At 59.3% G+C, this 12138-nt stretch overlaps 2 protein-coding genes across 3 annotated transcripts; one reads left to right on the top strand and one right to left on the bottom strand.

The window, feature by feature from the left end:
- Positions 1–383: 383 nt before the first annotated feature.
- Positions 384–3552, top strand: KDELR1 (KDEL endoplasmic reticulum protein retention receptor 1). Its single transcript, XM_074219827.1, has 5 exons — positions 384–568; positions 918–1018; positions 1754–1912; positions 2424–2676; positions 2875–3552. The coding sequence occupies exons 1-5, from the start codon at positions 478–480 to the stop codon at positions 2907–2909; spliced, it is 639 nt and encodes a 212-aa protein (XP_074075928.1). The 5' UTR covers positions 384–477; the 3' UTR covers positions 2910–3552.
- Positions 3553–4129: 577 nt separating this feature from the next.
- Positions 4130–12100, bottom strand: SYNGR4 (synaptogyrin 4). 2 transcript variants are annotated; one of them, XM_074219826.1, is made up of 5 exons: positions 12002–12100; positions 10790–10950; positions 5072–5309; positions 4696–4835; positions 4130–4378 (listed from the first exon to the last, which is right to left on the bottom strand). In XM_074219826.1, the coding sequence occupies exons 2-5, from the start codon at positions 10880–10882 to the stop codon at positions 4166–4168; spliced, it is 684 nt and encodes a 227-aa protein (XP_074075927.1). In that variant the 5' UTR covers positions 10883–10950; positions 12002–12100; the 3' UTR covers positions 4130–4165. The 2 variants fall into 2 exon arrangements, with proteins under 2 accessions (XP_074075927.1, XP_074075926.1); XM_074219825.1 differs by having other exon boundaries at positions 11942–12048.
- Between the last annotated feature and the right edge of the window lie 38 nt (positions 12101–12138).

Consider the following 12138-nt stretch of genomic DNA (forward strand, 5'->3'; position numbering starts at 1 on the left):
CCCCGGCGCGCAGGAGGGGCGGGGGGCCCCCGGGATGGCCGAGGGGGGCCCTCGGGCTCAGGAGGGGGCCCTCGGGCCGCGGGGGGGGGGCCTCCCCGGGGGTGGCCAAAGGAGGGGAGCGCCCCCTGACGCCCCCAGCGGCCCCCCCCCCGCCGGCGGCTTCCCTCGGACCCTCGCCCGCGGCGGGGCGGGGCGGGGGGGCGGGGCCGGCCGTCCCCGGGGCGCCGGGCTAGCGCGCCCCCTTCCCCGGGGGCCGCTCCGGGGGGCGCGGGGGGCTGGGCCGGGCCCCCCTTGGGGCGCGGGCGGAGCCAGAGCCCCCGCCCCGCGGCCCCTCCCGCGGGGGGCGGCGCCTGCCCCTCCCGCCCCGCCCCGCCCCCCGCCTTCCTCCGCCGCCGCCGCCAGCTCGGGGCCTCCTCGGCCGCTCCCGCCGGCGCCCCGGACCCCGGCCCGCGCCCCCGGCCCGCCGCCCCTCCCGCCATGAACCTCTTCCGATTCCTGGGGGACCTGTCCCACCTGCTGGCCATCATCCTGCTGCTGCTCAAGATCTGGAAGTCCCGCTCCTGCGCCGGTGAGGGGGCGCGGGGGGCCCGGGGCCGGGGGGCGCGGGGGGCCCGGGAGCCCGGGCGGGGGGGGGCCGGGGCCGCTGACGGGGGCCGCGGGGGGAGGGGCGGCCGGGGCGGGGGGGCGGCGGGGCGGGCGGCCGGGGCGGGGGGGCGGCGGGGCGGGGGGGGCGGCGGGGGGGGCGCGGGCCGCGCGGGGAGCCCCCCGGGCCCCCCGGGGCCTAGCCGGCCGCCCCGAGCCCGGGGCTCGCGTAGCTCGGGGCCCGCCCGCGGCTCGGCCCGCCCCCTGGCTGCGGGCCCTGGGAAAGGGGCCGGGCCGGCCGGGCCTGGGCCGCGCTGAGCCCCGCGTGCCCCCAGGGATCTCGGGCAAGAGCCAGGTCCTCTTCGCCGTGGTCTTCACCGCCCGCTACCTGGACCTCTTCACCAACTACATCTCCCTCTACAACACGTCCATGAAGGTGGGGAGCCTGGGGAATGGGGGCCGGGGGGAATGGGGGTGGGGGGAGCCTGGGGGAATGGGGGGCCTGGGGGAATGGGGGGAGCCTGGGGGAATGGGGGGCCTGGGGGAATGGGGCGGGGGGAGCCTGGGGGAATGGGGGGCCTGGGGGAATGGGGGGCCTGGGGGAATGGGGGGAGCCTGGGGGAATGGGGGGCCTGGGGAGCCTGGGGGAATGGGGGGGCCTGGGGGAATGGGGGGAGCCTGGGGCAATGGGGGCAGGGGGAGCCTGGGGGAATGAGGGGAGCCTAGGGGAATGGGGGGGCCTGGGGCAATGGGGGCCAGGGGGAGCCTGGGGCAATGGGGGGAGCCTGGGGGAATGGGGGGCCTGGGGGAATGGGGGGCCTGGGGCAATGAGGGGAGCCTGGGGGAATGGGGGGGCCTGGGGCAATGGGGGCCATGGGGCAATGGGGGGGAGCCCGGGGGAATGGGGGGGGCCTGGGGCAATGGGGGGGCCTGGGGGAATGGGGCAGGGGGAGCCTAGGGGAATGGGGGAAGCCTGGGGGAATGGGGGCGGGGGAATGGGGGGAGCCTGGGGAATGGGGGAGGGGGGAGCCTGGGGGAATGGGGAGGGGGGAGCCTGGGGCAATGGGGGGAGCCTGGGGCAATGGGGGCTGGGGTGACTAGGGGGGAGCCAGGGGGAGGGGCAGTTCTGGGCCAGAGTCTGAACCCCCTGCTGAGAGAGCCCCCTCCCCAGGTGGTCTACATCGCCTGCTCCTTCACCACTGTCTGGATGATCTACAGCAAGTTCAAGGCCACCTATGACGGCAACCACGACACCTTCCGAGTGGAGTTTCTGGTGGTCCCCACTGCCATCTTGGCTTTTCTGGTCAACCATGACTTCACCCCACTGGAGGTGAGCCTGACCCGTGGGGGTGACCACAAACCTGAGACCAGCCCCCCTCCCAAAACTGGGGGACATGTTGAGGGGGCTCGATTGTTGGGGTGGAGGTGGGGTCCCAAGGTTATTGCTGTGGAGCCAGCTCTTGTCTGGGAGCACCCATCCTCCCGGGGTTCTTGGCCCTCAGCATGGGGGGTGGTCACCAGACTGGCAACCCCAATCGGATCCTCTAATGACTGTACCCCCATCTCTCTCCTCCCTTCCCTGCCTCGCCGCTCTCTCTCTCTCCCTCTCTCTCCCCCACCCCCCCCATTCCTGACCTGGCTCCCCACCTCCATGCTCTCCTGGGGGGCCTCTCCCCTCTTCTAGCCTTTCTTTCCATCCCCCGTACCCACCTCTGCCCTGCCTTGGCCTATCCTGGTTCTGCCCTCATCTCCTCCCTTCCCACCTGGGCCCCCTTGCCCAGTCCCTGGCCCTCCCTTCCGACCTCACTCATTCCACCGCACCATTCTCTCGGCCCCCCCAGATCCTCTGGACCTTCTCCATTTACCTGGAGTCTGTGGCCATCCTGCCGCAGCTGTTCATGGTGAGCAAGACGGGAGAAGCGGAGACCATCACCAGCCATTACCTGTTCGCCCTGGGCGTCTACAGGACGCTCTACCTCTTCAATTGGATCTGGCGCTACCAGTTTGAAGGCTTTTTTGACCTCATTGCCATCGTGGCTGGCCTGGTACAGACCGTCCTCTACTGCGACTTCTTCTACCTCTACATCACCAAAGGTAACGGGGGCCGGGGGGAAGAGGGGAGCTGGCTTGAGGCTCTCCTGGGGCACCCTTCCTCCTTTCCCTGGGGCCCCCCCCAGTCCCCCCATTCCTGCCTCTCCATCCTGTGGCCTTCCCCTTCTGGGCACCTCCAGGGGGTGGGGGGGCTGCTCTTGTCTCCCGCTGTGGACTCCCATTCTCTCTCCTCTTCCACAGTCTTAAAGGGGAAGAAGCTCAGTCTGCCTGCATAATGGTGGCATCTCCACAGCCGGAGCACGGGGGGCCAGAGGAGCTGGGCCAGAGCCGCCTGGGTGGGCTGGGGCTGGGGCAGGGCCCCAGGGACCTGTCCAGCCCAAGGGGTAACCTTTGAAAAGAATCAAATCCCCGCCCCCCTCCTCTCCTTCCCAGGGCTTGGGGGGGAGGGGAGGGGGGCATGCCCCACCCCCCAGCCTTGGGGAGCAAGAGCTCAGGACCTTGGCTCCTTATAGTGTTTTGCCTTTAGAGAAACAAAGACGAAATCTTTTTGATTTGGTTGGGATTTAGATAACTCCCAGTTTTTCCTTCTATCTTTCCAGCCTCCGGACACCGTGTTTTTATAGACTGTCTGGGGGGGATGGGGAGAGCCCCCCACTCCCCTGCTCTCTGTTTCTTCCTCCCTCCAGACTTTGCCAAACACTCAGCCTCTTCCCTGGCCATCAGGACCCTCTCCTCCAGCTTTTTTTCCTGGAGAATAGGAGGGGTTGGTGGGGTACTCCTCCTCCCCTCCATCTTTTATATCTTTTTTGTCAGTTTTTTGGTCCAGGGGCATGGGGGGGAAAGGGCCATGGCCCCGTTTTTGTACAGAATTGACGGTTAACTCCTTGTTCACTTGAAATAAAGATGAAAATGAGCTTCTGGTGGTCTCTCCTTGTCCATGGGCGCCTCTCCCACTTCAAGGCCCTGGGACCCTTTGTCCACAGTGAGGGACCCTTACCCGATGATGACCTTGGGCCTGGAGGCCTGGCAAAGAGCCTCCCCCCCGCCTGCCTTGCTGGGCAACCTGGGCACAGGGTGGCCTCGTCCCAAACGTCGCCTGGCCCAACTTCTGATGGCCTGAATCCCCCAAATCCCAGTCCTCTGGACATCAGTGTTCTTGGGGCCCTTCAGGCAACTCTGGTGAAGCCATACAAGGTTCTCCTCGTTTAGGAGGGGGAGACCCAGGCTGCAAGAGCTTAGTCACTCTCCTGTGACCCCCGGGGCCCCCAGGACCCCTTGGACTCCTGTGGCTGAACAGCTCTTTCATCCATCTTTCCTCAGAAGAAATTGGATCTTTTCTCTGGAGTCATGAGATCTGGGGGGCCATGCCCAGGCCACTCTCAACCCAAACCATGCCCTCCTTCCTTCCCCTCCCCTTCCCCACTCTGATCGACCAATGGAGTGGATGAATACAGAGATGTGACCAGTTCTGATTGTCACAAACACCTCCGTGGGAGGAAGAGAAAGTCTCTTTAATAAAAACTGAGGGAAATCAGTTGTCATTCATCATGGCCAGGCGGACGGCCTTGGGGGTGGTGGGGTATGGGGGTGGGATGGAGCCCGGGTAGCCCAGGCTATTGGGTCCCATGGTGGTGGTGCCCGAAGAGAGAGTGGTCAGGGCCACGCCACCCTCGTCCAGGGATCGCTTGTAGGGGATGGGCTGGTCACTGCGCAGGTCCTGGAGCGCCAGGTAGGCCAGGGCCATCTGTAGGGAACATGGGACTGAGGATGTTGTGTGTATGTGTGTGGGGGGAATTCTTCCTGATCTCATTATCCAAATCCTTTCCCAGATGAGGAAGGGACTGGCTCAGGGTCCCAACCTAGTAAGGGCAGAGCCAGGATCCATGCACTGGCTCTTGGCACTCTAGTTTTTCTGGTTCATGCCAGCAGGGTTTGGATTCGACTCCCTGGTCAGGAAGAGGAGGAGGGCCCTGCACATTCTGTTTGGTTCCACCCTAGACCTGGGCCTCCCTGAAGATAGGGTCTCCTCCCGTGCCCTCCTGCACCTCTCCCTGGTCTTACCCAGACAGGGATGGAGAAGAAGGAGAAGGCGATGGCCGCCTTGGCGCTGTTGCTGCCCAGAAGGTAGTGGTGAGGAGGCGAGCGCTGCCACTGGTTGGCCAGGAAACAAAAGCCCACAAACCAGACTCCGACCCAGATGACTGGCAGAGGAGAGGGGTGCGGGGTCAGAGGGCCACTCGGACCACAAGACAGCCCTGTTCGTTGGGACGCTGCCCCTCTTTTTTTGGGATGCCCTAATCCTGACCCCAGCCTTCCATTCAGGACAAGGGGCAGGGCCATGCCCTCCCTGCCAGATCAGTAGTGAGCCCCTCAGTCTTTGAAAGGTCAGAGACCCTGAAGGTCATCTCCTGGAGGGGGGGGCCCAGGAAGCCCCTACCAGAGAGTGAGAAATCCAGCAACAAGACTGTGGTCTTCAGGCGGGTGCTGGTGATGCGAGGTGCCAGGGTGTCCAGGGTGAGGAAGATCAGGCAGCCCAAGAAGGACAGAAGGCCCGTGACCACGGCGAAGCTGCAGGCCACCCCATTGTCATTGAGGACGCAGTGCAGCTGGGAAGAGCTGGTCAGGTTCTGGTAGCCGTCGGTCAGGAGCGAGGAGAAAACAATGAGGGAGAAGACCTGGAGGGGCAACAGCAGAGGGTGAAGCGCCCCAGGGGCTGTTCCCCATATCCTCCCTGCCTAGTCTGTCTCCTGGGCCCTGGCCCGCGAGCTGCCACCTTTGACCTCCAGCCTCAGAGGCCTCCCCCATTTTAGCTCCCTCAGAGAGCCAGGGCAGGGGGTAGCAAGCAAGAAGTGATGCCAGGAGTGACCCAGCCACAAGAGCAGCTGCCCACCTATGAGAGGTGGGATGGGAGGAGGAACACGCTAAAGCCTGAAGCAGCACCACCAGGTCAGAGGCCAGGACCCCCAGAGCTCCGGGCTGTCCCCCTCAGCCTCCAGGACTCCCCCCCAGCTCCCATCCCTCCTGGTCTGGGGGCTCCCCATTAGCAGCTCCTCCCCCAGCCCCCAAGGATGAGCTCTCCACCACAACCACCAGGCTCCATCCTGGGCCCTCTCCCTTCAGGATGGCACCAGCTCCCCAGGAGGGGGATCTCTCTGCCGACCATGCTCGGGCATCTCCAGGCAGCTCCAACCTCTCTTATTCTTGATCTTCCCTGCTTCCAAAAACTCTTGAGGCATTGATGTCAGCCTCATCCCATCTGTCCTCAAACTCAAGCCCCATATCCAACCATTACGGCCTCTCTACTATATGCCCCTTTTCTCCCCTAATGCTGCCCTTGCCTCCTGGGTGAGGGGGCGCTGCCTGAAGCACACCCCCTCCTCAATAACCTCCAGTGGCTCCCCATCACCTCTAGACTTCTAAGGCCTTCCTCCCTTTCCAGTGTGTCTGTCTCCCCCCACCCTGTCTCCTTAATCTGGAATGTTCTCCCTCTTCACCTTTGGCCCCCAGCTTCCTGGAGGCAGCTGACTGGGGAAGCTGCTGGGCAGATTCAGAAGGGCCTGTGTTCAAAACCAGCCTTTTTCTGCCTCAGTTTCCTCAGCTGTAAAATGGGCATCCAATAGCCCGCTTGCTTGCACTCTGGCAAGGTGCTCTGCACACAGAAGGCATTTAATACATGCTTGTCCCTTCCTGGCTGCCTCAAAAAACCACTCAAAGCTCATCTGCTGCGGAGGGCTTCCCCATCTTTCCTCTGGGCTACACCCAAACATGCCTTAAGAGTCTAGGCTCCATGTATTCTAGTCAGTCAATCAGCACTTATTAAGCACCAACTACGTACCTGACCCAAACCAGTCACAGTTTAGCCTGGTCTGACAGGCAGGAGGTAATAGCTCTGGCCAAACCAGAGGGTCTGTCTGAGGCTGGGGAGGACAGGCTCCAAGAAGGGAGGGGCGCCTGAGTCCCCCCCCCCCCCCACAGAGGAGATGAGGAAGAGGGGAAGGAAGGAGATGGTTCAGGAGTCCAGGGAATAGGGGAGAGGAAGACTGAAGGAGAGATTTGGGCCCTCGCTGGCCACCCTCCGACTGGCCACATCAAGGCCCCTGCCCCTCACAAACCGGCATGCCGGGCCCTGACAGCTTGGCTCCGATTGGCTCCTCCTGACCAAGGCAGGCTGCTTCTGGGTTCAATAATCTCCTTGAAGGCAGCAGAAAAGCAACCTGGATTTCTGGTCACACTTCCTACGCTTACTTCTCCTGAGCTTGGGAGCCTTTAAAAACTCCAGCTCCTTTTTCAGAATAATGACTGTTGAACAATCAATCAATCGCAAGCGCTTATTAAACAGCGACAGTGTGCCAGTCCCTCTTGCTGGGCCCTGGGATTACAGAGCCCAAAATGAAGCTGCCCTTGCCCTGGAGGAGCTTCTCTTCTGCCTCTAGTCTCAGTCTAAGCACACCTGGCCAGTCAGATTCCTGGGGGAGGATTTTCTTGAACCATTTGCATTTCTATTTCCCGCAGGCCCAAGGGCACAAAGGACCAAGACCTGCTCTGGTGGAGCTTCCACAAAGGGCTGAAGCCCCAGGCTGGCTCCTTGTAGACTCCTGGGGGAGGACCTCAGCAGGTGGGCCTGCGGGGGGGGAGGGGAAGGAGGCCACTTCCTCCAAAAGAAGAGGCCAGGGTTGCTCTGATAGCACAGGGTGGGTCAGCCGCTGAGGGCTGTGCCCGCACAATCCAGGAACTTTGAACCTGCCTTTATCAGCGGTGCTCCCTGTCTGGACTGATCCTGGGTGGTTTTGCCTTCCTCCTAGTCCCTCCATCTCTGGGATGCCAACCCTCCCCTCGCTTCCCAGATGGCCCCTCTCTGTTCCCATTCCTCCCCCACAGGGTCCCCTCCCCCTGGACAGGAGCCTTTCTCATTCTTCCCTCTCCTGGCTCTCCCTGAGCTCTTTGCCACGGCCACTCAGAAGCCTCATCTCCTTGGGCTTCCTTCAGTCCAAAGGCCATATTCTGCAAGCTGGTACCCTCCTGCCCCTTCCATGGGCAGCGAGCTCAGCCTCTGGCTCAGCTCCCAGTCTTCCTCTGCACCTCCCTCCTTCATTCTCAGAGACCTTGGAACCATCCCCCTCCTCCCTTAAGCCCTTCCCCCTTCTTCAATCTTCTCATTAACCATGACCTGCTCTTCAGCCTTCCCTCTTCGGCTCAGAGGAGTGGCCATGCCCCTGTCCTACGAGTGCTTTTGCCATCCACCACCTGCAAGCTTTCCCCTGCTGTTAGAGAACTCCGGAGGGCCATCTCTCCTCAGGCTCCACACCTCCTAGAGCCACTTTGTGGTTGGCGCTCTCCTAGGCCACCGCCCTTTCCCGGCCCACGCTCTTCTGCCAGCCTTGACCGCTGAGTGAACTGGTCTGATTCTATGTCATCGTCTGTTCTTGAATCACCTTGTCTTAGGGGGATCACACCTTGCCAATTCTCAGCCCTGCATCATTCTGACCAGCTGCCTCCTCTCTCCTACCGCAAGCTGCTAATGCAACTGGAGATCATGACCCTGCACAGAGTGGGTCCACTCTAAATTTAGGCCAAGGTCGGTTGCCACCACAGTAGCCGTTTCAAGCCTGATCTCTCGTCAAGCCTTCCTCAGACTTCCCTGAAAAAATGGAGCCCCTTCCCTGAGGCTCCCTCTCCTGCCCTGATCCTTTTCCCACATTCCTCCGACATCATCTCCTTTCCCCACATTCCTCTGACATCATCCCTCAGTATCTCCTCCGGTCCCCTCTGGGATGATGAGGCAGCCCTTCTCTTTGCCAGGCTGGCTCCTGTGGATCTAGTCTTTCTTTCTTCCTCTCTCGTCTTCTTCGCCTCCTCCAGCATCCCCATCATCTCAATTATCCTCGGTCTCTCTCTGCCTCCTGCCTTCTCCCCCTGCTGCCTACAAAGATGCCCAAGTCTTGCCCAGCCTTCAAAGCTCACTAGATCCTCCCATGCCCGCCAGCTATTGTCCTAGATCTCTCTTACCCTTATTAGCTAAACTCCCACAAAAAGCTTCCTTTGACTTGATTCTAAACTGTTTGCAGCCCAGTTTCTGACCTCAGCGTTCACCTCCAAACTCCAAAGTCTGCAATGATTTCTCAATTGCCAAATCCTAGGGCTTCTTCCTGAGCCTGGGCCTTTGACTCCCTGCAGCTTCTGACCCTGCCGCACCCCCCCTTCTCTTCCGTGATGCTCTCTCTTCTCTGGCTTTTCATAACTCTAGCTCTCCTCCCACTTGCCTGGCTGCCCCTTCTATTGGCTCTATCTTTCTCCAAGGCATACCCATTAACTCTGGGTCTCCCTCAAGGCCCTGCCTCGGCCTTTCATTTTTTTCTCTCATTGGTCTCACTTGGTGATCTCATTACCTCCCCTGGGTTCAATTATCATCTCTAGGCAGATTCCCAGTTCTATTTAACTATTATTGCCTGTTAGACATTTCAAACTGAATATTCTGCAGGCATCTGAGACTCCTGTCCAAAGCAGAACATCTGTCTTTGCCCCAAAGCCTCCCCCCTCTCCTGAAATCCACCATCCTCTAGTTATCCAGGTTTACATGTCGGCATCGTCCTCTACTCCCACCCCTCTCTACAAATCGGATTTTTAGGCAGATCTCCTCTTTGTTCTCTCCTCGGTGTCTCTTGCATGCATCCCGTTCTCTCTCTGACACAACCACCTCCCTAATTCAGGACTTGATTATGTCTCTCCTGAATTACTGCAATAACCTTATGGGCCTTTCTCTATTCTGCTCCTTCCTTGCCCATCCCTCAGTAGCCAAAGTGATTATTTACTAAAGTGTGGTTATGACCAGGGTGTGCCCTACCCCACTAACCTCCATTTGTTCCCAGTAAAATAAAGTCCTTTGGCATTTTAATCTCTCAACCACCTATTCTTCCCACTATTCTTGCCTTCTCCTTTAAATCCAAGGCCCCATTCTGGCTTACTTCCTTTTCTTTACATGCAATACCCATCTCTTGACCCTCTCCTAGATTGTGCTCCTTCCCAGTCTTGGAGTCCCAGGTTCCTTTGAAGATCCTCCCTAGGAGGACCTTCCAGCCCCAACTAAGGGGGCCTTCCTTCCACCTGCTCTGGGTTTAGAGTGCATGCTGCCTCCTCTGTCATTAGAATGTAATCTCTTTTAGGGCCGGGATTCTGTTTGGTTTTGCTTTTTCTTTATATTCCCAATGCTTAGCACAGTGCCTATCACATAAATGTGTGTTGATAGGTTAATTATCCCTGTTCAATGGCAAGTGATTGGTTTTGGTGTTGGACCCTGCAGAGACTCCCATCCGACGGGGCTGGTCCCCTTCTTTCTACCAGTCTGATGAGCTTGCTCCTTCTGGCATTCTGGGCCATCCCATGCCCAGGGCCCCAGAGCCAAGCCCGGACCTGAGTGCCACTCTAGCAGAGATCTCTTGTCCAGTTGTCCTCACACTCCTAATCACTTCTATTTGGGCTGAGTTCTAAATCCCCAGAAGGCCGCCTTTCAGCCTTTGACATCAGGTGCATTCTCATGGGCCCCCATCTTTCCATCCTGTCCTCAGTAGAGGATGCGAGGCTTTGACAAGTCTCTGCCTCAGATCTGGGGACACTAAATTGACCAGATTCCTCTGATCTGCCCACTAGTGTCGTGATCCTCATAGGAAGGAAGTCAAATGAGCCTGGCATTAGCTGCTCCTTCCTTTTCTACAGAGGAATAAAAACTCCTGTTTATAGAGTACTTTGGAGTGGGGGAACCTCTGTTCTGCCAAGAGTCATTTGGATATGTATAACATCATTCTGGATAATCACCCCTAAAAAGCTCCTAGATTTATTGAATTTCAACTCCCACCGGCGGTTGCTTTGGCAGCACCAGACCAATATGGCCTGCGGGCTGGAGGTTCCCCACCCCTGCTGGTTGACCAAGCCTGGGAAGCCAGCAACACAATCAGTAACGGGCATTAATCAATTTATCTGTGCCAGCTCTATGCCCAGTGTGGGTCCCAAACCGGGATTCTCTTGGACAGCTGGAGAAGCAAAGGCTTCAGTAGAAGGGCCCAGCTCCGAGCCATCTGGCCTGAACCCTGGGGTGGCACAGATGCACCCTCACCCACCGGGCAGGGGCAAGGTTAGGCCGGGGATGGGGAGGGGGCCTCACCCCAGCAAAGATCCGGGATATGGTCTTTGGCTTCTTCACAAACTGGATCACCTCACTATCGGCCAGGTCATGGAGGGTCTCGGGCATATACATGCTGTCCCTTCTCCTCCGGGGGGCAGGAGGCACTGTTCTTCCCTTCGCTCAGACTCGGATGACCGAAGCTGGGGGTGGGGCACGGCGGAGAGAGAAAAGAAGGGGAGGTCAGAATGGGAGGAGTGGGGAAAAGGATGGCTTCTGAAGATCTCAGTAGCTCAAAATGGAGGCTGGGACCCCCGAATTGGAGGGGATGTCCTAGGATGGGGCAGACCCACCACAGATTTGAGGGGATCTCTTCAGAATGAGGCCCTTTTCCCACAGGAATGAGGGGCACCTCTTCTCAACGAGTCTCCCCCAAATGCTAGATAGCGTTTCAGCATAAAGGCCTTTCTCTTGAGAATGGTGGTCTCCCCTTGCAGAGTGGCGACTTAATTCAGAAGGGGTACCTTCACTTCAAGATGGGGGGACTGCCTCAGAAATGGAGGATGCTAGCTCACTTGGGTGAGGGCATCACCCTCGAATTTGAGGGTTCTTTTTTTCAAAAACTGGGGGGTTTTCCTCAATTTTTTTCAGAGCAAGACTTGACCCTTCAGAATAAAAAGATCTCTCTTCTGGGTAGGGGTCTCTGGCTCAGAACTGGGGAGAATTTCTTTGGGGGACCCTTCCTCACCCTGGCTGATCTATTGTTAGAATGGGGGGATCATCTCAGGAAAGAAGGGTTTCCTTTGGAAAAGTGAGGGAATTCCTTAGGATATGAGGTTTTCCCTTTCAGAATTATGGGCAGATCTACTCAGAATTTGGGGGCTTTCATGAGGAAGTGGAAGGGCTCCCTATAATCTTTAGATGGAATTTCTTCAGAAAATGAGGGTTTCCACCTCAGAACTTGGGATATCTCTTCTGAGCATTGTAGGAAGATCACTCAGAATCAGGGGAGTGACTCTCCTTAGCAAAGGGGGGCCCCTCAGATTTGGGGGGATCTCCTCTGAAAATGGGAGAGGGTGTCCTCTCAGAATGGGGGGGGTCTTCTGAAATGGAGGGCTATTTCCTGCAGAACTGGGGTCTCCCCTCAGAAGTAGGGGGAATGTCCTCAGGGAATAGGGAGGTTCCTCCCCTCACCTTCCCTCCGGCCCCTCCCGCCCGAACTCCCGGCTCCAGCAGCTTTCTCCCCAGACCCGCCTTTTTCCCGCCTTTTCCTCTCCGCGCGTCGAAAGCCTATTGGCCGCCAGGAGGCCCCGCCTCTCAGGCGCGCTGCCCCTCATTGCGCTATGGGGGCGGGGCCTCGGAAGCCGTTGGCAGGGGCGAGCACGAGCCCT

This window comes from Macrotis lagotis, chromosome 1 (genome assembly GCF_037893015.1).
Source record: "Macrotis lagotis isolate mMagLag1 chromosome 1, bilby.v1.9.chrom.fasta, whole genome shotgun sequence".
In the NCBI taxonomy this organism is placed as follows: domain Eukaryota; kingdom Metazoa; phylum Chordata; class Mammalia; order Peramelemorphia; family Peramelidae; genus Macrotis; species Macrotis lagotis.